This window comes from Pristis pectinata, chromosome 23, assembly GCF_009764475.1.
Source record: "Pristis pectinata isolate sPriPec2 chromosome 23, sPriPec2.1.pri, whole genome shotgun sequence".
NCBI lineage: Eukaryota > Metazoa > Chordata > Chondrichthyes > Rhinopristiformes > Pristidae > Pristis > Pristis pectinata.
In genome coordinates this window covers 17,778,196-17,805,593 of record NC_067427.1, presented here as the reverse complement: position 1 = coordinate 17,805,593, position 27,398 = coordinate 17,778,196, and the positions used below count along the sequence as shown (strand labels likewise).

General features: G+C 39.1%; 1 protein-coding gene across 4 annotated transcripts in view; it reads left to right on the top strand.

Annotated features, from left to right (window-relative positions):
- tsc1b (TSC complex subunit 1b) overlaps positions 1-27,398 on the top strand; it is a 42,969-nt gene that overhangs the window by 9,862 nt on the left and 5,709 nt on the right. For 2 of the 4 annotated variants that reach the window (XM_052036969.1, XM_052036968.1), the window contains exons 2-19: positions 1,709-1,890; positions 2,914-3,017; positions 5,238-5,390; positions 6,657-6,801; positions 7,827-7,981; positions 9,282-9,355; positions 10,506-10,684; positions 11,253-11,365; positions 12,179-12,311; positions 13,226-13,338; positions 14,557-14,638; positions 17,042-17,146; positions 18,886-19,480; positions 20,049-20,096; positions 22,541-22,584; positions 23,442-23,608; positions 24,677-24,859; positions 25,993-26,103. In XM_052036969.1, coding sequence (XP_051892929.1) covers positions 1,785-1,890; positions 2,914-3,017; positions 5,238-5,390; positions 6,657-6,801; positions 7,827-7,981; positions 9,282-9,355; positions 10,506-10,684; positions 11,253-11,365; positions 12,179-12,311; positions 13,226-13,338; positions 14,557-14,638; positions 17,042-17,146; positions 18,886-19,480; positions 20,049-20,096; positions 22,541-22,584; positions 23,442-23,608; positions 24,677-24,859; positions 25,993-26,103 — 2,610 coding nt within the window. In that variant the 5' untranslated portion in view covers positions 1,709-1,784. Of the gene's footprint in view, positions 1-1,708; positions 1,891-2,913; positions 3,018-5,237; positions 5,391-6,656; positions 6,802-7,826; positions 7,982-9,281; positions 9,356-10,505; positions 10,685-11,252; positions 11,366-12,178; positions 12,312-13,225; positions 13,339-14,556; positions 14,639-17,041; positions 17,147-18,885; positions 19,481-20,048; positions 20,097-22,540; positions 22,585-23,441; positions 23,609-24,676; positions 24,860-25,992; positions 26,104-27,398 lie in introns of those variants that run through there. The other 2 variants (XM_052036970.1, XM_052036971.1) reach the window with 2 other exon arrangements.

Here is a 27,398-nt window from a genome sequence, read left to right as displayed (position 1 = left end):
AAAATACAGAAATAATCACTTCCTTGTCTTCAGATTAATGCCATGGGATCAATAATAGCAAGAGGTTTGAGTACAGGACCAAGAATGTCTTACTACGATTGTACAGGGCTTGATGGGGTAACTCCTTGCATTAGAAAGCATACACTTGAAATGGAGGGAGTGCACTGAAGGTTCACCAGACTGATTCCTGGGATGGCAGAGCTGCCATAGGAGAAGAGATTAAGTCAGTGTGGTTTGTGCTCACCAGAGTTTAGAAAAACTTGGAATATTCTGACAGGTCCAGACAGATGATTCTGACAGATTAAACAGACTAATCATCAGGAGCATGTTTCCCCTGGTTAGAGTGTCTTAAAATGAAGGGTCACAGTCTCTGGTTACTGGGCAATAGATTTAGGACTCAGATGAGAAATTTGTTTTCTCCCCAGAGGCTGGTGAGCCTCTACCACAGACTAAGGTTAAGTCCTTGATATTTTCTAGAAGCACATGTCATCAACGGGTATGATAGAGCAGGAATATGGTTTTGAGATAGAAGATCAGCCATGATAATTTGGAACAATAAACCTGTTAGCCTGACATTAATAACGAGAAAAATGCTGGAATATGTTTTTAAAAGTGGTGGAGGAGCACTTAATAATATGAGCGAGTAGTCAATGTGGATTTATGAAACTGAAATCGCATTTGATAAATGTTAATTTTTGAAGTTGTAACTAGGAGAATAGTTGAAAATGAGCCAGTTGATGTGTATTTGGTTTTCCAGGAGACATTCAGTAAGATACCATGAGGTAATTAGACAAATTTTGAGCACATTATTAGAGGTACTTGCATGGATTGAGTATTGGTTAATTGAAAACTGTAGCAATGAGTGGAGTCATCTGTAAGTTGAGAGGCTATGACTAATGGGGTGCCTTAGCAATGGGTGCTGGGATCTCAGCTGTTCATAATCTAGGTCACTGATTTAGTTGAGGGGATCAAGTCTAATATTTCCAAGCTTGCTCATGGTACAGTGGGCTATACGGAGTACACAGAGCTTCTGGCAGATATAGACAGATTAAGCTAACAGTCAAGGACATAGCAGCTGAACAATGTCGTCCACTTCGATAGAGGAAAAAAATGAGAGCGCTAATTTTTTTAAATGATCAGAGATTGAAAGTGTTGGTCAGAAGACATGGGTGTCCTTTTACACGAGTCACCAAGAATCAACATTCAGGTACAAAAAGCAATTAAAAAGTAGGCAGTATGTTGATTGCAAGAGAATTTAAGTATGAGTACAGCCATCTTGCTACACTCGTACAGTGCCCTGGTGAGGTCACATCTGGAATAGTGTCTCCCTACATAAGAAAGGATATATCCGTGGGACAGGAGGTGAAGCAAAGGTTTATCTGATTTGTAAAATGAGGAGCTGTTGGTCAGACTGGGTCTGTATTCTCCTGAGCTTAGAAAAATGAGAAGTGGTCCAATTGAAAACTACCAAGTAATTTGACGTGGTATGAATGTTTAGAATTTTCTACCCAAGCAAGCTGTGGATCACTAGGTATATTTAAGGTAGAGATCAATAGATTTTTAAATGGTCAAGGGAATCGTGGGATATATGGTTAGTGCAGGAAAGTGGTGTTGATATGAAAGACCAGCTGTGATGTTGAATGGTATAGCAGGCATGTGGAGTTGAATAGCCTACTCCTATTTATGTTACCGTGTTCTTGTATTTTAGGGCTGCCCTACTAGTCAGCAGTTTAGCATTGCAGAGGGTGGAACTGAGGAGACGATATACGTGAAGTGCGCACAGCATGACGCAGCCGGTGAATGTTAGTGACCTGGTTCTGCTGCTAGAATCCACAAACCTTCAAATCTTTGAGGACGTGAAAGGACTTGTTGTGGACCACCTTCGCTCAGGTGAGGCTGTGCTGGGGCTTGTCTTTCAGATTTTTGATGAAGTGGTCCTCACCAACTTGGGATCTTTATATGCAGTATGCTCGTAGGTGATTCCTTTTGTTTAAATTGACTTTTTTTGAAGTAACTTTCCCTGTGTATGTTTTTGGTTAATATCTGGTGTGTTTTGGTAGTACTTTCATCATCAGAGGTTAATTTGGGAGTCTTCAGTGTTGTAATATTTTTTGAGCTCATCCAGTGTTGCAGTTAAAGCTGCAGTGTGTGCCTTGCGGTTTAAGTATTTCCACTTGCTACATCTGTTAATGGGAAATCTTTAAACTTCCTATATATTCTTTAAACTTTGCCACAATTGCAAAGAATTGGAGGAGCACCGTTAAATGTATCAAGGTACAGGGTATTTCCAGATTAATGTTCCTGTCCTTTGCTGATCATTAGAATCTTATGCACAAAAGGAAGCCATTCATCATATAATGCCTGTTGGAGCTCTTGGGAAGAACCAATCAATTAATCTTGCACTGTTCATAATAGAGCAATTTTTTTTTTATTCAGCTTCATCTTTAAAGTTGCTATCAAGTCTCCTTCCTGTAACCTTCTATTAGGCATTGCACTTCAGATTAAAAAAAATTGTTTTATTATCTCTGCACCTCCCCTTGGCTTCTATTTTGCCAACTGTCTTAAATACTTGTTCGCTGATTCTCAAGCTAGTCAAAATAACTTAATCTGTCGAATTCTGAGCATTTCAGTGAAATCTACCCTTTAAACATGGATCCAAGAACAATCCCAGGTTCTCCACGTAGCTAAGCTGCTTTACCCCTGCTGCCATCCTAGTGTGGTAAGCACAATGTTCCCAATTGAGACTTAGCAAGTGATTTAAAATAGTTGCATGTTATTTCATGCAGAGAATCATGGTTGGTCTCCTTATCCAACCAACTTATTTTGAAATGCCATTTTGCAAAGTTGACTGAACTCTTGCTCAACTAGTAGAAGTTCCTTGTTTGTGTCAACTAGTTGTTGATATGTCTGCAGATCGTGGCCCCTTGCTGCTGAACTCATTAGTGGATCATTACTTGGAAAATAATTCTCTGCCAGCTGTGCAGATTCTTTCAGCTGTACAGGAGCCTCATGATAAGGTAAGCAGGATAAACAGTGTGGTGACTTTGAAGACATATTTATCTTAATAATTTTAATTACACAATCATTTCTGAAGGGCTTTGAAGGAAATCTGGTAAATTTAGATTCAACTCCATTAAGTGGCAGTTGGTTTAAAAACTTAAGTATGCCAAATTAAAGGAACTTTCAACAGAAGGTTCTTGTAGCTTAACAAGAGAAGCCAGTGCTAGTTCTTGATGCTATTACCCAAGATGCTAAATGTGTAGATGTGAAAGAAGACATTTTATTTCATTGCTAAATTTAATCAGATGTGCAAATAACCCATTTTGTGAATGCCCCTTCTAAAACCTTCACAATTGTCAGATCACAATTTTTAGGATTTAAACTTCACCTTGGGACTGGATATTTCAAGAAGTGACAGTCAATTTTTATGCAAATATGATTTTTCATTAATTTACATACTTTTTCTTCATATGCATCTATTGTGTGTATTCTGAAAGGTACCTTTACATATCTGCCACTGCATCTTGATTGATCCCTCCCTTAAACCTGCTTGCCAGTTCACTGTAAATCTGCTTTCATGGTCTCACAATTGTCCTTAGTTAGGTTTAAAATAATAGCCTTGGAGCCATCTTTTAAATGGAATGCCAAATTCAATATGATCATTGCTACCTTGAGACACCTGCACTATTATTTATCTTGTTGCATTATACCAGGTTGAATAGAGCATGCTCTCTGGCTTCAGAGCATGCTATTGTAAAAGAGAAATATCCTAAAAACTTCATTTAGACTTGTCTTTGCCCATCTGATTTTTTTTTCCTCTAAATATAGATTAAAAGTCCATGTGATTATCACCATACTTGATAAACACCTATTCTTTTTGATTCTTTGTACTCTGTCCCATAGTGTGGTTACTTCTGGGGGGGGGGCATAATTGCTGCCCCAAGTATAATCTGCAGGATTCTAAGCAACTTGCCTAAGTTGCTTCAGTGGTACTTTTGAGCTCCCTGGTTGCTTCCTCTTGGGTCAGTGATAATAGATGTAACATCGTCTATAGCTGTCCACTACCTATACGAATACATATCATTCCTTCACTAATGCTAGATGAAAATCCTTGGTTTTCCTGCCTACCAACACAGTGGGAGAATCTTCAACACAGATTGCATTAATGTAAGAAAGTAGTCCATTCCCACCAAAACCACAAAGACCAGAGAGACTGGCAATTGTTGAAAGTAATGCTATGTCCGGAGAACATTTAAAAGAAAAAAAAATTGATGATTGAAACAGTACCTTGAGAGGACTGGATGTGTTTTGATCATCAGAGCTATATCCTGGCATGTTGGTAAATTATGCTAGTGTTCACACCACATGGGCACTGATTGCTGGCCACTTCCCATCTGCCTAGATCAAATGTTTGTTTGTTTTTAAATATTGGCTAGCAGTCAGCAGCAGGGTTCCTGGCTTTTTTTTCCCATGACCCCCTTGATATTCGTGTATCTAATAAATACCCATGTCCAAGAGTCCTTTCCATGCTGGGTACTATACACGTAGACTGAACAATGAAATCTTAAGTTTTACTGCTGCCAGAAAAATTCCTGCCTTTGAGGAGAGCTTATTTTATCTAACACCACACTCTGCAGTCTTGCAATTTTTGGTAAACTCCTTCCCCCACACTAGGGAGGGAAGGAGAGGTGAAATTGAACACCTGTCAGGTTGGTTGTAACTGGATGTTTGACTGTGCTTTTTTGTTGAGATTAGCCTTTTCAGAATTCTCTTGATGGGGCTTGTAATGAGCATGGCTGGCAGCATTATTGCAGTTGAGAAGTTTTAAGCTGGTGTCTGTGGGACTAAAGTTGCACAAAGTCCAGAACAGTGGTCTGTCTTAAGGAATGTTAGTGAGCTGCTTGGAGTTCTAAGACAATTCAACAAATAGATTTTTTTTTACTGATTCTATATTTGTTTCCAGATTTTAGCTTAACAGAACTGAATTCAAAGTCCTGCCACAAACACACTGGGCCAAATGACTTGCTCCTGCGTATCACTCAATGGTTCTAAATTTACTAACTGCTATAAATGGGATTTGACCCCTCATTCTGAACTACTAGTTTAGTAATGTAACTGTTATTTCACTGTACCTGTGGTGTGGTATGTACCAATGTCTGTGGCTTGGAGGTTTTTATCCCAGGTTTAACAGGAGGAGTTGCAGTGGCTTTAGAATTCATTCCACTTTTATTTTTCAGCATCTTTTGGATCGACTAAACGAGTGCATGGGAAAGGCAGCCACCCGTCTAGCTGCTGTGACCTTATTGGGTCACGTCATCCGACGTGAGCCCACTTGGATTCATAAACTCTTCCGTGCCCCTGTGTTGGTTTCCCTGCTCAAGTGTCTGAAGGTTCGGTATTCATGAGTTAATTTTTTTAACTGAACTTTATTTTTTCCTTGTGCCCCTGGTGTTTCTATCACACTTCATGTTCCCCCACAAGATAGGCTCTGATATTTGTGAATCTCTTGCCTTCTGAAGCTGGCAGTGTATAGCTTTAAATTATTGCATTACTGGTAGACTTGAGGCTTTATTAATCATTTTTGATCAATTTTTCTGAAGACTTTGACTTTAAGGCTTTAAATATTTAAGGCTTTATATGAATATAAAGTTGGATCTTTTTTCCTCTCCTATTCTGTCTACCTTCTCAGCCCCTAAATCCCTTTGATCTGCAATTGAGCTCTTGCAAGTAATAAGCAGAGAATAACATCTCTTAATATTGTATGTTGAGGAGTCTGTGACTTGTTTTTGTCCAATGCTGGAAAAGTGTTGATTTTTGGGATATCCCAAAGTGCTTTAGCCAAAAGAGTACTTTAGAAGTGTAGTCTTTGGTCACGGTGTAATTTTTAAAAAAAATTGTACAATATCTCACTAACTTCAATGAGGTAATGTCCAAGTAATTTGGTTTAGTAATGTTGGGGTATTTGATGGATAAATATTGGACAGGACATGAAAGAACTCTCTGGTCTTCAGAATGCACAACTGGGATCTATATTTAGTGTAATAAGGCAGCACCTCTTGACACCGCACAATACCTTCAGTATTGTGTTGGAGTGTCTGCCTGTGTTTTGTGCTCAAGTATTTTAAGTGAGACGTGAACCCATAACCTTTTGCTTCTGAGTACTCCCATTGAATCACAGCTGACACAGCAGATATGCTGTTATTTTAATGTTAGGATTTCAGGGGGTAAAATTTTTCTATACTGTAGAAAACTACAAAAAATAGAGATGTACCTTTTGCAGCTTCTCTATGCCTGACGAAGGTTAGTGGAAAACTGGAATGTCCTCCAAAAAGCTGTTGAAAGTGGGTGTCAACTTAACCTCAGATTTATTGGGCATGACTATTAAAGCAAATGGAATCAAAAGCAGGTAGATGGGGTAAAACACAAATCATCTATGCTCCAATGGAATTGACAGAACAAGGTGATGAGACCGGTTGTCCCTTTTTTTTTCTCTGTAAGCCTCCATGCTAAAAATGTACACAGAAGCATTCCTCTAAAATTCTCATTGCCTGATTGGGATTGAGTGCCATCATCCATGTTTTGTCATACAATCTTTAATTTGTATACAATTGCTTAATTTTTTTAAAGATCTGCCTTTGTTAATTTGATCTCTACAGACTGAGACAGATGTTGTATTCCTTACTACTGGAGTTCTTGTATTAATCATCCTCCTGCCAATGATCCCGCAAGCTGGGAAGCAGTATCTCCTTGATTTCTTTGAAATCTTTGGCCGGTTGGCTGCCTGGAATCTGAGAAACCCAGGTATGCTGATGCATCACTAAGACTGATGAGCTTGCTCTTCTGCTTGAGGGATTTTCACCTGCTTGGGAAAACTTTGCTTTCAGTGCAATACTTCTGTAATGAGTATCCTTTTCTCGCTAAGTCTAGTGAATAAAATTGAGTTTTGGCACTTTCTACTTAATCAGTTAGTACTCAGTACAAATTGGCAATCTCATTTGAGTATTCAAGGCTAATTAATATAGAGATGCCATGGGCAGTTTAGGAAGTTGAGAGATGACATGGCTTGACCCTTATGATCTTTGCTGTATTTGCCCTGGAAAGACTTTGGATTTGTGTGGGTCCTTTCATTGTTTTAGGATGTCCAAACTGCTTTTTGTGATGGTAGCAGCCTGGCAGCCAATTCATAACAACATTGATAATGAGCAGACTTGTTTATTTTCATGTTGCTAGTTGAGGGATTAAATATTAGCCAGGAAGGATTCCTCTAATGCAAAATAGTGGCAATGGATCTTTTGTTGCAACAAAGGTGGCTGCCTTTTAATGTGCATTCAAAGTTATTTTAATCTGTAACTTGGGCGTTCAACCTTTTTGGAAGCCCATAATTTTTTGTAACCAAACAAAATATTGTAAAATGTGGAAATCTGAGTAAGTGAAATACTGGTTTCTCTTGGTAGATCTGTGAGAATTGATATTTTAGATCTATGATCCTACAGTAGTTTTCTGCACACTTCACTTTTACCAATTACTTGCATTTATAGAATGCCTTCAACATGTTATTCACTCATTGGAATAATGAAACTGATGTAGAAGCACTGGACCCTAGACTGTAATTAACCATGTCAGTATGTGAATTGCAAATTTGCTATTAAGCAAATTGATGCAAAGGGAATAGGGAAACTTCCTGAAGTGCTTTTCTTTATAATAGAATTGAGGAACAACTGGAAGTTTAGTTCTCTTTAATTTGACGGACAATTAATTTGTTAATGTTTAATGATAAGGGCAATACCATCTCTTCATTTAATCGTTTTTTTTCCTATTGCTTCTAGGCCAAGTGTCAGAAGTGTATCTGATCCATCTACATGCCAGTGTTTATGCATTGTTTCACCGTCTCTATGGGATGTACCCTTGTAACTTTGTATCCTACCTCCGCTCCCACTACAGTATGAAGGAAAATGTGGAGATTTTTGAGGAAGTGGTTAAGGTAAGAACAAAGATTTTTCTTTGGGGAGGCAAAGGGTCAGAACATTGAAGTGCTATCTAATGAATGGAAAATCAGTCTTGGTTGAGTAAGATGATAAAGCCCAGGATCCTTTCCAACATTGGAAAGGAAGGGCAAGGCAAAGCTCTTGTATTGTCTCGTTAAAGTTGCTGTAGGTTAATTTTTAAAACAAAATTGCTTTTCTATTGTCTTTCATTACCACCATGATGTTCCAAAAATAATGAAATCAGTGGCCAGTGAAGTAATTTTGCGGTTCTTGTCCCTGTAGCGTTGCTAGAAATGTCAAGCCTGTTTGTGTGGCAAGATCCCACAAGCAATGAAATAAGTAGACCTTTGGATCTGTAGTAAGATGTTGGTTGAGGAGCATTGTTAGGACACCTGGGAGAGTTTCCTTGCGCCCTGGGACTTTTAAAGCAGAGAAGGAGGCTTCCTTACTTCCAGGAAGACTAATCCATTCACATTTATTCCCTGTCCTCAGTATTTATGTTAAAGGTGGTGTTGAGCTATCATCTTGAAATGCTATTTGTGATTTTGATTTTAAATGAGCATCTTGGTGTAAGACTGGAGTTGCACTGATCAAACTGAGTAGTGATGGTTGAAGGATTGAAAGTGCATGAAGTGGGAGATGTGTGGTAAGCTGCAAAACAGACCAGCTGGAGATTATAGGGAGAGTGGCAGTAGGAGGACTGGACTTGAGATGTGAGGGGTAAAGGCAGGCTCAGTGTGCCATCTACCATGAGTAAATTAATTGCCAGTGTCCATGCTCTAGTGTGACACAAGTAAGGTAGGATGGGACATTAAAGCAGCCAGCTCCGGAATAAGTCAATGCTTTTAAGGAGTGAAAACTATTTGAGTGGGCAATGTAAATATTTGTTAATTAAAACAATCTTGCAAATTAATTTCTTGGTTGAATGTTGAATACAATTACTACTTTATAATTAACCCAATAGTTTATAAGAGGCAAAAGCGCAAAATTCAGGAAATACTTGGGCCAAGCAGCATCTGTGGATTGAAAAACTGAATTAATGATTTGGGTCAATGATTTTCTGTGACACCGTTGCCTGAGATGGTAACTGGTATGATTTGTAAGTGTCTAAGATTTCAGTTTTGCTGCAGACTGGTGCAAACTTGGGCCTGAGATTTATTAATATTACTGCAGCCCTGATTCTATGTTGGTGAGGTGTGTGTCAGAGACTGGCTTAGCTCTTTCTTTGTATTAAGTGCCAATGGATTCTTTGTTGCACTGTTTGTAAACTTGCTGCTTTCCTAATATCTCTTGCAGCCGATGCTGGAACATGTGCGAATCCACCCTGAGCTAGTGACTGGAACCAAGGATTATGAACTGGATCCCATTAAGTAAGTGACATATTGCAATCATAAGGTTCCACTCTTATCTTCATCACAACCCCACCAGTTTTTTTTATTTTAAAATGTCAACTCATTGATGCATTTAATCTAATATGGGTTGTGTGGAATTTTCAATTAGTATCACCTGAGCAACTTAACATTGACTTGTCTACTCCACACTGTTTTTGGTGTCAGTCAGATTTTGTCTTTAAAAAGTGATTTGATGAAGTGTAAGTTATCTATTTATAATACAATCCAAATGCTAGTTGCCCTATGAGGAAAGTTATCATTGAACTAAAAATTTTCTCACTATTGTATTTAAAAGAAAATCCTCATTTATCTGAGGATATCTTAAAATACTGTAGCCACTTGAGTATTTTTGAAGTAAAATTGCTAATTGGAATGTGAGAAGCCCAGAAGTGATTCTGGCATCTAATGACCCACAAGTAGTGATGTGATTTGATGTTCTGTACTATTGATTTTGCAGTTAAACATTGATTGTGGCAGAGTGAATAAATTTGTCTTGTGAAATGTTGTGGGAATTTTTGCATCTGCCTGGCAGCACAGACTGAGCCTTAGTTTAAGGTCTCATTAGAAAGATGGCCTTTACAGCATGCCTCGAGTACAGCTGGAAATTATGGCTTGGTTACCTGCTTGGGTCTCTGGTGAGGATGACTGGACAAGATAGCATCAAAGTGTGATGGGGAAAATGTGCAAAGGGGCATTAATATAGGAGCTATTGAATAATGTACAAAATAATGTATTTAGCAGAAATTTCTCTGCAGAGGTTCGAATGTCAAACCTGAATGAAACTGATGGCACTAATGCATTTGAAGGGAAGTTTAATGAATGCTTGAGGGAGAAGTGAATAATGGGTGGAACAGTTGACTTGTTGGGGGTGTAAACACAAGCATTGGATCAGTTAGGCTTTTGTATTCCATCTAAGTATCTGGCAAGCAACTTGGGCTGAAATCTAGCACAATAACATAAATGTAGTGAAGCTGTAGTTGTGTGAATTTAGTGTGAAAGCTGGTGACTAAACCTTCATTCCCATGACAACTGGTTTAGACATGATTTGGGGCAATACTTCCTCTTGGTCTTACTCAGTTAAGTGTGATTAGCAGTGGTTAATGGTTCTGTTTCCTATTCTGTTGCACAGATGGAAGAGATTTGAAACTCATGACATTGTTATAGAATGTGCCAAAGTTTCCCTGGACCCAAAAGAGGCATCCTGTGAGGAAGGTTACACGGTCATGCCTAAACATTTCTCTACACATAGCCAACACAAGCACACTGACCACAGCTCCAGCCCATTCTCAGATTCTCAGAGCAGCTTTGGTAAGTATTGGAACCTTTCTTTTAATTTCATAACACTATAGAGAAATTGCATGCAAATTGGCTATCTAGTCATGTTGGTGTTTGCTGTACACGTGACCAGCAGCTCAGTGACAGTTATGTTTTGATCTTTTTCTTTCTGACCTTATTTTACCAGACTTTCTGGTTCGGTCATCAACTCTGACAATGCAACCCCCTGTAGTGTATAAATCTGCTCATAAACCATTGCTTTATCCTTCATGACTTAACCACTTTGAGATATGTTAATCATTAACAGCATAGTGTAAATTTTCAATGCATTATTCTCATTGTGGATGTTTTTCTCTAACTGGGGCAACCCTTCAGAAGAAGACAAAGGTTAGTTCTTCAGGGACTCTTTGGAGATTTTAAGTGGCTGTATTTTTCAGAAAATTTCCAAGGCATAGCAGGTTACAGACCTAATGTGGACAAATGGGATTAGTGTAGATAGGTACAATGGTCAACAGGGACGTGGTGGGCTGAGGGGCCCATTTCTGTGCTATATGACTCTAAATTTTTTTTGCTTAAAGTCTCACTGTTCACTTTATTGCAGGCAGTGTTTCTTCTGCAACTTACACGCCCAGAGTCCCAATCACCAGTCTCCCAGGATCCCAGTCTCTGTACAGAACACCAACTGCACAACGCCTTCCTGCAGAAGGGCTGCAGGTAAGTGGAGTCACCACTTGAAGGCATGGCCGGTGTGTCTAGTAAGTGGCAAGTGACAGTTGCACAAAAGTGTCAGACATTGACCACTTCTAATAAATGCCTTGGCACCAATCCTGGCATTACCATCAGTGTTTCCCCTCTTCCCCCAACCCAATTAATAGTCTGGATGTCATGACTGACCAGAAACCAGAGCAGAGCAGCCACACAAATATTGACACTGCAAAATCAGGTTGGAGGCTGGTTATCCTGGGTTCCCTGACGCCCTAGAGCCTTTCCACCATCTACAAGTCAGGAGTGTAAAGGAATACCTTCCATTTGCCTGCATGAGTGCAGCTTCAAAAACATTCAAGATAGTTGCTGCAGTCCAAGAAAAAGCAGCCTGGTTGATTGGCCTCCCATCTGCCACACAAAGCATTCATTCCCTCTGAAGCTGGTGCAGTGGTTGCTCTGTGAACCATCTTGCAAAATTTATTGTAGTTAGCAGCTCTTGAGTGCACCATTAAAATGTGTGATCTCTACCACCAAGATTGAGAAGGGCTTCAAGAGGCATGTGGGGACACCATCACCTGCAGGTTCCCTTCCATGTTTACTTGGAAATGTATTATCTTTCCTTTGCTGGGTCTAAATCTTGGAAGTCCCTACCCAACAGCATTGAGTACTTTCAGCAGAAGGACTGACTAGGTTCCAGAAGGCAGCTTGCCACTGCCTTTTGAGGGCAATTAAGGATGGGCAATAAATATTAGCTTAGTGCGTGATATCAAGATCCTAAATATGAATAAATAAAAAATCAAGTTGAATTTGTCTCCCTTTTAGGATGTGCTGTGGAGCCCATCTTCAGCATGCGGGCTGTCTACACCCCCTTCCTCCAGGGGACTTTCCCCAACGAGCCTTCATGAAATGTCCCAGAGTGCCTCCTGCCTGTATGCTAGAGTCCACAGTACACCTGGTATGTATATCACAGCCAATTCGTGGTCCATGTAAGAGCCCCTTGGCTCACTGGACATAAACTGTTTGGAAGCTGTGACACTAATCAATAGTCTTTGAGTAATTGAGTACTTATCGAGCTGCTACGTGGCATCTTGACGTAGGCTTGTCTGTGTGCAGAGAAGCAAAAGCTGAATGCACTGAATTTCATTTTTCAGCTGGATATACAGACTATAAAATTCAAGTTATCACAAGATTTCTGAAGTTTAATGGAGGTTTTTATTTTCATTCTTTCCACAGTAAATTGAAAAGTACTAAGCACTGCAATTAGTTAATTCACTTCCATTTAAGCTGGATTGAACAAATGTGTGGTTTTGCACTGATTTTAATGGGAGAGTTTTGAGAGAGAGCACTGAATTCAAGAGCATTGGCTTCTTATGACCAAAACCTGATACTTCATGAATCGAAGTTTCATAGAGCTTGTAATTGGGAAGATTGCAGCAGTTGACTCTGAACACCATCCCAAACTTTGTTTTATATCTACCAACATTCATGCAAATAAGGAAAGCAAAGAGAAGGCATGAAAAGTACTGAATAAATCTAAAAATCCAACAGTTTTTACATAAGAGGATAATTATCTTTATTGGCTCTTGTTATCTGTTGTCACTTTTTCATAATTTTGTGGAGTCTGTATTGCTCCTTTGTCTCTCCATCCTGGTGTGCAGGAAATTTGCCCTTTTAGAATAAATTGGATTGTGTTTTGAGCACTGTGCATGGATCCTTTGTCATTTTATCTATCATCCAATTGCATTTTCCAAAGTATGAAATACAATTTGAGATTAAAACTACTTCCCCTTCACAATATGCTTTTTGTTAGAAGTGGGAGGACTGGAGTTGGAAGAGCTGTTTGTTAATTTTGACTTTTTTTTTAAACAGTAGGTGGAAAAGGGCAATCTACGGAAGCACCAGCCATATCCCCTTCCCTGCCATGTCCTGCAGATGGGAATGAACTAAGCAGCAACTCGGCAATTGCAGTACCATCAAGAAAGGTAAATCTTGCTGGATATCTGAATGGTGTAAATTTACAGGTTCATAATGATTCAATTCTTATGGTGTGAATGCTGTTTGAGAGGCACATTATCCACTAGCCAGTAACAAGTTCAGTGAGAATTTGTTAAAGGGAAATTGTATCCAACTTGATAGTTTTTGAAGGAGGATTGATGAGGAAAATGCAGTTGATTTGCTGTATATGACTTGCAAAAGGTGTTTGATAAAGTGCCACAGTAATAGGCTTGTCACCAAGACTGAATTGTGTGATATTCAAGCTCTCAATTGAGATTAAAGGGGCTGAGAGAGCTTGGACTGAAGATTGGCGAGGTAATAGGAAACAATATTAGTGAGAGTTTGTTGGACTTGAGGGACATGCACTATGCAGTTCCCCAGGGGTAAGTACTAGGACCACTGCTTTTCTATGTTAATGATATGGGCCTGGGTATGTAGGGTGAAATGCTATATGGCAGAATAAGAGACAATGTAAACCACAAGGCACAATGCTAAAGAATAAAAGAACTGTGACCCAAGGACGTATGCATAGTTTGTGGGTTTTGGAGCACAGAGGTCATGGGCTTTATAAATGGAGGCAAAGAACAATAAGAACATGAAGCCAAACAGTCAGGGAAGGTATACAAGGGTGCAGAAGAAATTTACCAAAATTATTCCAATGACAAGGGGTTTGGTGGATTGAGGTAATTTGAGGTATTTAAGATCGTAGGTAGAGAACAGCTGTCCACTCTTGGAGAGATCAGAGAAACAAAGGACACCAAATGAAGGTGAATGGTAAACGAACATGACCAAAAGCTTTATGCAGCATAGTGGTTGGAATCCTGAAGGTACGGCTAATGGCACTAGTGGGGGTGAATCCAACTGGAACATTCAAAAGGAAGCTGGATAAGTATCTCAAAGAAAAGAATGTGTGGGGCTATGGGGGGAGGGTGGGGGAGTGGTATTAGTTGGGTGGTTTTAACAGTTGATACAGACTTGACAGCTGAATGGCTGCCTTCCATGCTGTAACCATTTCTTGTGCTTTCATATCATTTAACTGTAAATTTCAAATGTCTTGCAGCTCTGCTTTAGTCATCTTTTGGGTATTAATTAGAACCTAAATGTTAACTGCAAAGATTCCAATATTCTTGACATCTTTCACTTTGGACATATTGGTATAATGTTCCTCCAAGACCAGTGGTGCAACATTTGTATTTTTGTTGTAGGATGGTAAACATGAGAATGTAAAGCCATTAAAGAGACAGCAGCATGTGACAAGTGGTGATAAGGGAGCAGCTGACAGTTCACGTGAGTAGAAAGTTTTGCATTGTGTAAATAACCAAGTGCTTGGCCCCATGAATGTGTTCCAGTTTATAAATTAGTAGAGAAAAATAACTTGTTCCTTGAAACTTATCTCAAAATTGTATAATAATTAGATTATTAATACCAACTGCTTGTGTTTATCTTCTATACAAGTCTCTTCCTGATCTTCATTTCATCCAAGGGCCACAAGTAGCTTGAGATGTTTTTCATGGTAGTCTGGAGGTCTACTGCATCATAGAATAAGAAATCATGAAAAATATATGGTACAAAAGGAGCCCATTTGTGTCTTTGCCAGCTTCCAGCATCATGTCTGTCGCCTTTCAGATTATGGCTCTTCAAGTACACATCTGTATTATTTAGGTGTCTGCCTCTACCATCCTTTCAGGCAAGGAGTTTCAGATTTCTACCACCCCTGGTTATTTTCTTTCACCTCATCCAACTAATTACTTTAAATCTACACTGCCTGACCACATGGTTAAGTGAAGTAGATCCTTCCTATTTACTCTCTCTAGACCCCTTATATTAAGTCTTCCCCTGCCTCCTTTCTGTTCCAGAGGAAACAACCCTAGTTTATCCAATGTTTCCTCAGAGCTTAAAATTTTCCAGTCTTGGCAGCATCTTCCTACAGGAGAGGGTAGAAGCTTACAATCGTTTCTACCCTCTAATATGGTGGGCAGAACTCTATGCAGTGGTGAAGCTGTAGTGTAATTAGTGTTGTATATTCTACCAAAACCACCTTTATTAACCAAGGTGTGTATTCCATGCCTTTCAACCACTTATTTGGCTGTTCTGCTACCTTAAGGATCTGCAAGGTTTCTGTTCCTCCATACCTCTCTATCTCGCCATTTATTGTATATTCCACTGCATTGTTACACCTTCCCAAATGCATAACCTCACCTGGATTGATCCCAGTGACATTTTTCTGCCAGACCACCTACATCTTTCCTCCTCCCTGTCAACCATGCAGCTAGTTTTGTATCAAATTCAAGCTTTCTAATTGTGTCCCCTACATTGAAGTCTAAATCATTAATAATTTCTGAAAATTACAGGACTGAGTACTCAACCTTTGAACTTCATTCATGAGACTTTTGGTGTCAAACAGCTGTTACTAATAACTCTGCTTCCTATTAAGCCAGTTTTGGATCTGTTTGCCACACTCCCTGCATCCTAGGGGGCAATTACTTTAGTTGCCCTGCCATGTGGGACATTATTTAAAGCCTTGCTGAAATCTATGCAGATTACATCAAATGTAATGCTTTTTGTCTCTTGAATTGTGGTGGGCGGGGGGGGGGGGGGGTGAAGAGTATTTGCAGTGGCAAGTAGTGGTTAAAGTGATTGAATATACAGTATACCAGGTGACTAGCAATTCTGAATGTTCAGATTTAAAATAGCTGATTTGAAACATTCAAAGTCAGAATGGAATGGTCACGTAATCAATGCGACACTAAATGTAGAATTGGTGTATGTAATAGCTTGAAGGTGCAATTAGTAGTGTTAAAATCAATTAAAGATTAACTTAAAATGCTTTCTGGGATTCTAACCCAAACTCTCCAGAATAAAGAGGCTGAAAATGATTGCAAGCAGCTTCAACTGTCAGATATACAAACCCGTAAGTTGTAATTTACAATTAAATAAGGAGATGATGTTTGGTAGCAGTTAAAAATAGTTTCTAGCAGTTGTCTTAATCAAGGCAATTAGAAGCATCAGGTAATGAGTGGATTAAGTAAAACTGGTTTTATGCAGTTGGCCCACCAAAATGATTCAGATAATCAGATTGGACCTCTGTGCACTGCTGCCTCAAATATCTTCACTCTCGCCATTTCAAGCACTCCTTGTGGTAGAAAGTTCAATATTTGATGAAGTTCATTCTTAGCTCTTAGTAGGATTTATTTTATTAACCTTCCTAGTTTGGCCTCATCAAATAAACCGCTTTTTCTACATCTATCTTATGAAACCTTTACATTATCATGGTCCTCTCTGGGATGATTCAAAAGCAAGTGTCCTTTGACTCTTTGTAGCTACTGCTCCATCACAGTAAATTATTGTACCTCTGCAGTCTGCGTGATGTTTGCACATTCTCCTTGTCACTGTATCTCTGGTTTCCTACTTCCCAAAAATCTGCTTTGTAGGTTAATTGGTTGCTGTAAATTGCCCCTAGTGCTTAGATGGCAGAATATTGGGAGAGTTGAGGAGAATTTAAAAAAAAATAACAAGGATTAATGTAGGATTAGTGTAAATGGGTGCTTAATGTTCAGTCTGGACTTGGTGGGCTGAAGGGCCTGTTTCCGTGCTGACTTTGACTCCATGTGTGTTAGAATTTGGCTGTTTTTGTCAGACTTGGTATCGTTTTCATGTAATCAACAGTTTTTATTTGCATCTTGTATTCAGGTTTAGAGAATGAGAATGCCAAAACAGTATCCTTGAAAGAGCTACCAGAGGTTATAAAAGGATTGAATCTACAAGAGGATGGAACAGAAAAGGAGAATGAAGAAGGTATGTCTTATTCACCAGCAGTAGTTGAAATCCATTGATTTGTTGCATAAGCAGTAAGATTTTTTTCCACTACAATTAAGTCTTTTTTATTCTAAGTGCCGCATTCAATCTTTCTAAATTTTTATTAATATGTCCTCCAAGTTGTGTTCATAAGGAACTTTATCCAGAATACTGCAGTCTTTTCTGATGTATCAACTCAGCAGACTATAATGGTAGATAATTGTCAAATGATTGGGAGTCTGTGGTTAATTGAGTCCTTCGCCATGAATTCCAATTCTATCAATAAATTTCAAATGTCATTCCTCGGGAAACATCCACAGCAGGAAGTTGACCAATTTTTTGAAAAGAAATTAATTAATGGATTAACTTTGTACTGTAGTGACTGCACACAGTACAGATTTTGCATTTTATTTGTAAAGTTTCATGGTCTTGAGATCCTTGTATGAAGGAGTAAAATAAGTGTAGGGGAGGGAGAAGATGGTTGTTATTGAAATTGATAGCACAATAGACGGAATTGCCATAGATGCTGCCTGACCTGAGTATTCCCAGCATATTTCTGGTTTTATTCCAATAATGAGCCATTTGGCTCATTTGGTCTAAGCAAGCATTTGTGCTCCCCAAAAGCTGCTGCTTATCCTAAATCATTTAACCTTATTTTGTTCCTCATGCTTCCCTGTGATAGAGGAGGCCATTGAGTCCATGCTGGCTTTGAGCAATTGCATCAATCCAGTGCCCTTACATGTTTTCCCCTTTTCTCTATTATACTCATCATGCCCTACTCCTGGATTATCCTGCCACCCACCTATGATGTATAGTAGCCAATTAACATACTAAATATCACATCTTTTGGGGAAAAAAACAAGAGCACCTGGGAGAATCCCATGTGATTGGGGAGAACATGCAAACCCTAGACAAAAGCAGAGGTTGAGAACAAACCTGGGTCATTAGAGCTGAGGCAGCTGTGCTACCTGTTGAGCTACTGTGCTGTCCTATTTAAGGGGAGCCTTGTTAAATGTATAACTTCCATTCATCTTGGATGCTCCTTGTTACAGCACATTCTACACGTTAAATACCTTTTGGACTAGAGAGGTGTCTCTGAATTCTTTATAGGGTCTTGGTGATCTTTTTATGGCTCCCCGTTCTGATCTCTTCCAACAAGTGGCAACATCTGCCCTGATCTATTACATCAAACACTTTCTATCATGTCACCCCTCTAATCTTTTTTTAAACCAGAGTTTAAGTACATGAGAACATAAATGAAAATGTAATTTTATAGTACATAGGAATGTTTCAGAGGTTCCTGTGGTCATACTCTGGCATGGATTTTGTGCAGCAAATGGCCTGTTTATATGTTGTAATGTTCTAAATTCTTATGGTATCTGCATCAATTTCTATCTCTAACCTCACTTGGAAATTCTCTCCCTAACCCTTCTTCTTCATCTCCTCTTCCTTCATTTTAAAGTGTCCTTAACACTGTTGCTTTGACCAAAATTTTAATTTTTAAAATATCTTTGTGGCTTCATGGCAAATTATCTTAAACTTCTGTGAAATAACTCTGATTGTGAAATCTTTATCAACTTACCACATCAAATGTACTGTAGATGGTGATTGTTGCAGATTTATCAAAGGAATGGACCCTAGGAAAATGTTCAATTATGTAGAGGAGGGTAAAAGAATGGTATAAGTAGACCTGTACTAAGTTTTACAGTAGATAAAGGATATATTTTTAACTTTAACAGCTGCTATTGCCGATGAGCTTTCTGAAATTACATCCTTGGATCTGCAGTCCCTGGTTATTCGGGGAGGATTTGACTCTCCTTTTCAACACACAACTGAAATGCTTACTGGTCCTCAGACAAAGCGTGAGCAAGAATCATCCAATTCTGCCACTGAACAGGGATTGCACACTGACCCCCACCAAGTGCCATCAACAGCTGGTAAAGCATCGGAGCCTCGCAGACAAGAGCAGTGTCCTGTTAAAAAGGGGTTTATGCCCATTGAGAAACCAAGTGAAAACTGTTCTGGAAACATTAAACAGGAGGTGGTCAAAGCTGGATCAACATCATTGGAACTTATTACACCCAGTCCCCTGTTTAAGGTCCAGGCATTGAGACCTCCTCCCCTTGGTACTGGGCATCCTCTCCCTTATGAACACCTTTTTGAATTGGCCTTGCCCAAAGCAGCAAGTCTTTTCATTAAACAGAAAACCACTGAACTTCAACAGTTAGCAGGCAAGCAATTAGAGGATCCATCGTCTTCTTTGATCTCACCTCTTGATGTGCTGGATAAGCTGATTCAGCAAGGAGGAGATGCGCATGTGAAGGAGCTTAGCAGGTAAGGTAGAAAGAAAAGGTATGACTCCCAATGCAGTAATGAAGTGTTCCATCATTGCAAGTGCTGTCTTTCTGACACATTAACCTAAGGCCTTGTGCCGTCTTCTGTAGGTCCATAAGGTCCCAGGGAATTATTTTGAAAAGCAATATTTATCCTTCAACCAACATTACAACATTTCTGATGAATGTGCTCAATACTTTCAGACAAAGCTGAAAGTACTTCTCAATTGTTCTAAGGTATTTTTTCTCCCCCCACATGATCAAATTATTTGGAATTGTTAATGCTTGAAAATTGCGTAGATTTTTCATTTCGTAGCTTTCTTTTTTATCCAGCTCTAAGTTTGAAGCAAAGGCTGAAGTTACTTTCATACATTCCAGTCATTGAACCAACTGCTTTATACAACATTCTCAACTAGAGTTAATAGATTAGTGCTGGGTAGGTCTTGCACTCCAGCTTGCAATCATTTGGATGGCATGGCATAATTATTGCTGTGAGATGTCTGGAGGTGTCTTGATTGTTCATCTGGGCAAGGTAACTGATGGAAGTGCCTCTGCCATGTTTATTTTAGAGTTTACCCTGTGCAGCCTGATCCCCACAATCAAAGAAAAATGGTCAGGTAAGTGCAGAATTTACCATTGTATCATTAATAGCCACCAATTAATTTCCAATAAATGGAACCATGGAATATTTCTAACTCACGTGGTGCTTGTTTTGGTTAATTTGCCTGATTGAGTAACCTGTTTCCTTAGCAATTAAATTTTGTACATAACTTCTGCTGCAGAATGGGATCTGATTAGTTTTTAATGGCTTTCTCTGAACACATATTTGGGGGGAAAAATGATGAGTTAATTGGAAATGGAGGTGAAGTTTTCGGGATCACGTCTAACCAGAGCTTGTGACATAACACCACTCAACGCACTGGCTTTTTACAAGGTGCTGTTTGGGCAGGCATGTCCTTTTATTTCTGATGTCAGAGCAGTGGGTCTCAAACTTTGGCTAAGTGACTTGGGATTTGGCCACCCACACTGTTCAAGCCATCTTCTGAAAGTCAATGTCAAAAACACCAAAGGAGAAGAGTGTTGCCTTTTACAATCAGATTTTGTTAGCACACAGCAACAGATTTTGCTGTACACTAACAGAAACCAATTGTTGTTTGAATCTGATTAACCTTGGGTAACATCTTGTTAATTCAGAAACCCAAGGAGGGATCAGTACATGTGGACTACATCCAGTCTCCTTTTCATGTGTATCCACTTCTAGCCTACACTGGAAACAAATGCTTTTTTTATAATTTTTTTCACAACCCAGGGCGCCTGTGCCAGCTGGGAGTATTCCTACCAATTGGTCCTTTTTCACTGTTCATTAGACCAGAATGTATTGTCAGAAGACCAGAGCATGTCAATGGACCATCTCTGTAGCAGGGTGCAGTGGACAAGTCTCTTCTACTTTCCTGTTTTTAAATTATTTTAATTGAGCATCATATCAGCATGTGAACTAATCAGACTTTTCCATTGCTTTGAATACTGCACATAAAAAAAATAACCATAGTATTAGCAATTTGCATACAATATGTTGTGGACAAATGATTTTGTAGAATTTACAATGCACAATTGAGACTTCTGATATTTGTAACCCATGCAAGAGTCTCCTCATTAAATCTTATGCTGTGATTTCATTGGTAACTTCAGTTATTGTATATTAAGACTAGTGTTGTCTCCAAGCATAGTTAATTGATGTTTTCCCTCTTCTGATGTATTCATGTACTCAGATTTTGTATCTCATTGTATTTGCAGTTGTAGCTCTAATTTGCAGCATTCTTCTTTAATGTACTCAGCTTTCAATTGGTCTTGTTTTACTTGTGGGAAAGAAGAATAATTTTCGGGGGCAGGGCTTAATGTGCATTGAGAATTTAAGCTCTGCTCTTTTGCCCAATTTTACAGCCAGTCGATTTGTTTTTGATGTAATAGGAAACTGCTCTAAGTTTGGCAGGTGCATTGTGCGGAATCCTAAGAATCTTATTTTGCAATGTGAATCAACTGAAGGAACATTTTGCTATTTCCACTTTGGGCACCCTGTGATATTTTTCTTCCAAGTACTCACAGCCCTTGAGTACATTGCAGTTTAACCAAATGTATTTATTTTTAATCTGACCACCTTCTGTAGTTTGGGATGCTTACTTTTTAAATATATCTAATTTCTTCACCCCAGCTGTCTACAGGTGTAGAGGTCATTGCTGCTGTGTTTTTATTACAAAAAGCTGAATTGCCACCAATTGATAGTGAAATCCATCTAATGAATTACTTTAGAAATGTTCTCTTGGAAGCCAAGTTTCCCAATAATTCATGCACTGGGGAGAAAAAGCACATCAGCAAATGAGATGTTACACTTTACTGGTTGGAGATATTAGTGACTGTTCTGTTGTGTGGAACTTCAGGCTGCCTCTTCAACAACAGAAACACACCAGCCTTCGGTATGGTAGTGAAACGTTAGCCTAGAGTTTTGCCATTGTCCCAGAAGTTGGGTGGGAAGGGGCTTGAACTGCATGGTCAGTGTACCTCCAGCTAAACTGGCAACTGCTTTCACTATCCCATAAATCACTGGTAGCAACTCAACATTTTTACAACTTTGTACCTCTTCCTTTTTTTTTCCTACTGGTCTACTGACTCCTGAAGCAGCCTACTGCCACATTACTCAAATGATGATTCTGCACGTGAGCCCTAATGTAGTGTCAATGGACTATTCAACTGCTGAGGACCTTCTAAGTTAGGTGCAGTCCTATTTACAGTGAAGACCATCTGCTCATTTCCAAGCAGAAGCTGCAGTAATATGGTAAGGGGGAGATATGAAGAAAAAGGTGTGAGATTCTTGAAACAGTTAACAGGAGCTACAGCCATTGACTAATACTGCATTTTACTATTCAAGTGGAATCTTGAAGTTCATTATTGATTGCATTTCACTGTCATTGTAATGACTTTGCATAAATTGAAAACATTCAATTGGTAAAATGATTAATACTATTTTATATCAGTTTCTTACTTTTTTTTCCTGTACTAATTTTAGATTGCCTTTGCCCAGCAAATCTGCAGACTGGACTCACTTTGGAGGTATGTGCTATATATTAGTGAATGCTGTCCAATTACAGTGAGTGAAGCTGACAAACCTAAATGACGCAACATCTGCTATGAGCTGCAGTTTAAGGCGAGTGGTTATTAAGCTGATGCATTGCAATGGAACATAAATGTACACTTGTGCTCATCATTTCTTGTTGCCTTGTGCTTTTACAACCAAGAGGTAGCCTTGGGCCAATTTTTTCGGATTTTACTTCCTTTTGTAGTTGCAACTTCACAAGATTTGTCTGTGGTTTTTGTTCCCTCCCAACTGAACTATTCCCAGTCTCTAATTTTGCACTGTGGACCCGAGTTTGTCAGATATGCTATCTGTATTCTAACTTTCATCTGGTCCTGTCGAATACTACACCTTGGCACCTGTTTTGGCAATTACTTGCATTTTAAATCTTGGTCCTGTTTTCCATTTTCTCCATGGCTCGTCCCATTTCCTGCTTTCAGTTTTTAATCAAACATCTATTCATTCTAAGTTTGGCCACCACAAATGAGCCATATGCTCTTTCGAGTCAACTGTCAATTTTGGTCACTTGCAATCCCTATTTTAATTGCTCTACTGTTGGCAAATGTTCCTTCAGCTATTTCACCTGTTGTAACTCTGTGACTTGGTATTTGAAAATTTTATTCAACACTCCATAGTATCTGGGATTTTGACCTAGCAAAAGACGCTGTGTGAGTGCAAGCTCTTTTTAGCAGTCAGGTAGTGAGGAATTAGATCTTTTGTATTTGGGGTTGTATAAAGCCAGGAGAAATTGTTATTGCTACAGCTTGGCAAAAGCTTGTAGTCCTTTAAAGCTAGTTGTAGCTTTCTATCTTTAACATTGTTCTATTGATCCCAGGTTCTGCCCCCATGGATGAGCTGCACACTCTTAGGAATCAACTTGTTCTACTGCACAACCAGCTGCTTTATGAGCGTTACAAGCGAGAACAACATGCTGTTCGGAATAGACGTTTGCTGCGCAAAATTCTCAAGGCAACTGCACTGGAGGAACAAAATTTAGCTATGGTGAGGCTTTAAAACACTTGCATTTATCTTGCTGGCCACTTACTCCAGTAATATCCCTTGCTTTAGGTTGCATAAATTTCTTTCTGTGCATTGTGTGCAAGAAGGTTCAGTTATGACTTTTTATATTTTTCCCTTCTGTTTGGTTGCATATTGAACCAGAAGGGTATTTTCTAAACTCATAAATATTTTACTATGAACAAAAGGAACCTGTCAAGTTCCTACTGTCTCACAGGGTGCAAATCCATTAGTCCCATTCTGCCTCTGGTTATTTCCCTGCAACTTGTTCTCACTTGCCCACCAACTCCCCTCCCCTTTGATTCTATGGGGTTGTTTACAGTTGCCAATTAACATGCATGTACATCTTTGGTATGTGGTTGTGATGAGAAAGCGCCCTTGGCCTGGTCCCTGGAGCTGAGAGGCAGCAGCACTAGCTGCTGTGCCACCTTTTCTGCTAAACTGGATGCAAGAGATCCCAGAGTGCTCTCGATACAGCATCCTAGATGCTCTCTCAATTCTATCTGCATTCCTCTTAAGTCAACATGTAATTTGTATGGTCATTAGCTGCTTATGGAATCTTTCACAAATTGTAAACAGTGATCTTAAATATATAAAAGGTATTAGAATCCATTTAGCAGAAAATGGTCTCCTGGCAACATTCACATTGGTATCTGTTGTAGGGTTTTGTTCTGGAAACACTATTCATGATTTACCCTCTTGATAGTTCAGTAATTGCTACTAATGTAATTGAGGTTATTGCTATCCTTCCTCCTTTACCAGACCCTGGAAAAATCTGATAAGCTGTTCTGTGTTTAGTCTTGGTTAATACTTGCAAAGTGCCCACTTGGATGGCTGGTGCTATTGTGGAACTGTGCAGTCAAAAATAAAATCCAACCAGGCATGGGTAAGACAAATGAAGCTTGTGGCGTAAGGTGTCTGCTGAATCACCAGTGAGGTGGGGAGAGGTTTGACCATTATACATTAATCTACTTCATTGTGGATAGTATGAAGTTTACTTCCTGACTATGGCAATTGAGCCTTATTCCTCTTTTTGCCAACCCTGATGTGCAGAAGGACCAGCTGAAACTCCAAGAATTGGATATCGGATCTCTCAAGCACAGTTTGATTGTCGAGCAGGATAAGTATCAGCAGCTGAAGAAAGAGAAAGAATCTATCACTGGACACCTTAACAGCCAGATTGCAGAGCTCCAGAAGGGACGTGATGACTATCGTGCCAGCTGCCAGGAACTACAGGTAAAGACTGACTATTGGAAACTTGCAATTGGGCTAATTTGGGATGAAATTGGAAGTTAGAGATTATTGTGCCTGTTAAGCTCCAGCACACACCTGTACACAATTCATCTTGGAATTGGTTTATTACTGTCACTTGTACTAAGATGGTGAAAAGTGTCTGTTTGCGTGGATTCAGCCGGATCATTCCAGACAAGTACATCGAGTTAGTAAAAAGGAAAACAAAATGCATTCCAGTAAAGTAACTCATTATTTACTAATCAATAAAATTCCACTGAATCCAATATTTATGGTAGAATTTGCTTTACTCCAATTCCCTTTTATTAATCGGATATCAACCTTTTTGGTTATTCCTGGTTGTCCTTAAAAAGGTGGTGATGAATTCCCTTGAACCAATGTAGGTTGTGTGGTGAAGGTATTCCTACAGCACTGTTGGGTAGGGAGTTTTAGGGCTTTGATCTGGTGAGAATAAAGGAATAAGTGTTATATTTTCAAGCTATGTTGGTACTTTAGATCTGCTTACAACAATGTTGAAAATATTTTAAAGCTATCTGAATAAATGTGGTAGGTACTTCAAACCAATGCATCTTAATTTGGAGTTCAACTGTCTACTCTAAGGTGACTTGCGCAAGGTTGAGGATGTATGGGGGTTAAAAACTCTGGGCAAAAGCAGTTGAGGCTAAATCCATGCAATTTTAAAAAGATTTAAATAAAATTTACCTATAGTGTTAATGGTAGCAATACAAAAAATGGTTTTGTTAAAATGAGGTTTTCATTGGAAGGAGACACGAAGCAAAGATCACAAATTTAATACAATTGGCAAAAGAGTAAGAATAGAAATGGATTCATAATTTTCAAAAGTGGCAAGTAGAAATATTTTTGCATAGCTCTTTCAAAGCACTACCACATTTAGTCCAATGATCTTGTTTAGTATTAAGTGGTGAATTGAGTTGATGAAATGTACAGAACTCTTTGCTGTGCTGCTGGGTTGGAAGAAAGGTTGGTTTAACTTGGTAAATTTTTGGACATTGGAAAGGTAAGTGGGACAGAGGCCACAATTTTATATAATACATCCATTATCTTTGTATCCTGAGTTTTGAGCATATCCAGTTTCATGTCATTTCCATTTTTTTTAGAATAAGCTACAAGATTGTCAGAAGACAATAGGAGAATTGAAGCTGGAGCTACAGAAAGCCAATAACAAAGCATGTAACACAGCATATCTACTGAACCAGATGACTGAGAAGGTAAGGAATGTGACAGTTTACTTGATAGAAATAAAATCCTAAACTGGCTTGGGTAAATTGACAGTTGGCATTGATTAATGTTATGAATGTTTTTCCTTCCTTATTCTGGCCTTGACTTGTGATAATTACATTCCCAACATTTGCTTCCATTTGGCCCATGTCAGTAAACAAATATGATTCTCATTGACAGGGTATGGAGTTTCCCACTGAGTGCAGATCAGATGCATGATGTAGATACAGAACAAGTCTTTTCTATCTGATGAAATATCCAAAATAGATATAGCAAGGGTAGAGTAAAGCTTCCTTTACAAGTACCTATGCAATGTTAGAGTAACATTTCTTTTTCCCCCACTGCTCTTCCAAATTTTAGACACTTTCTCCAAGTTACTACACAATTATTGCTGCATACTTTGACTAAACTTTTGGATTGTTTGCTGATGAGGAAGGAAGACATTTGATCCTGCTTTTAGTTACCTGGTGGGAATGCCATCATCTGAGTCAAGCTTAATGAAGTTTGAGTGCATTAGTGCAGCAGTGCTGAGGGAGCGCCACACTGAGGTGCTGGTTTAAAGATGTCAAAAGTCGTAAGCTGTGGCTTCAAAGCACTTGGACATAAATCCAAATACTTGCTGAACTGATGTGGCTACTTTAAGCACTCTTATTACCTGCCCTCAAAGCTATTTCATGGAATTGTACACCACAGAAATGGGCCCTCTCAGCATACCTCCATGATGTCTGTCTATGCTAATCCCATTTGCTTGCACGAGGCCTGTATCCCCCTATGCCTTTCCTACCCAAATATCTGACAAAATGCCTTATAAACTTTGCAATTGTATCTGCTTCTAGCATCACCTCTGGCAGCTTGTTCCAGATGACCAGTATCTTCTGTGGAAAAACTTGCCCCTCAGATCTCCTTTAAATTTCTCCCCTCTCATTTTAAAACCTGTGCCTTCTAGTTCTAGATTCCCCCTTAGTTGATTTCTGCTAATTGTACCTTCACAGTTCAGGTCCAGATGAGCAATATAAATCTTGGAAAATGTGAAGCAGGAAACTGTAGTTTCCTACTTCTGAAACTAACTAACTGAAATCTTTCTAAGTGCAGGCTAATGTTTTGTCTGCTTACATTGAATGATCGGTAATGCTAGCATTTATTGTCCATCCCTAATTACCCCTCCATTTGGAGCCAACTATGTTGGTGGATCTGGAGTCTCAAATGAGTCAGCATGGGCGAAGACAGAAGATCTCATTCTCCTAAGGACCTCAGTAAACCAGATGGGGTTTTATGACTGGTGTTT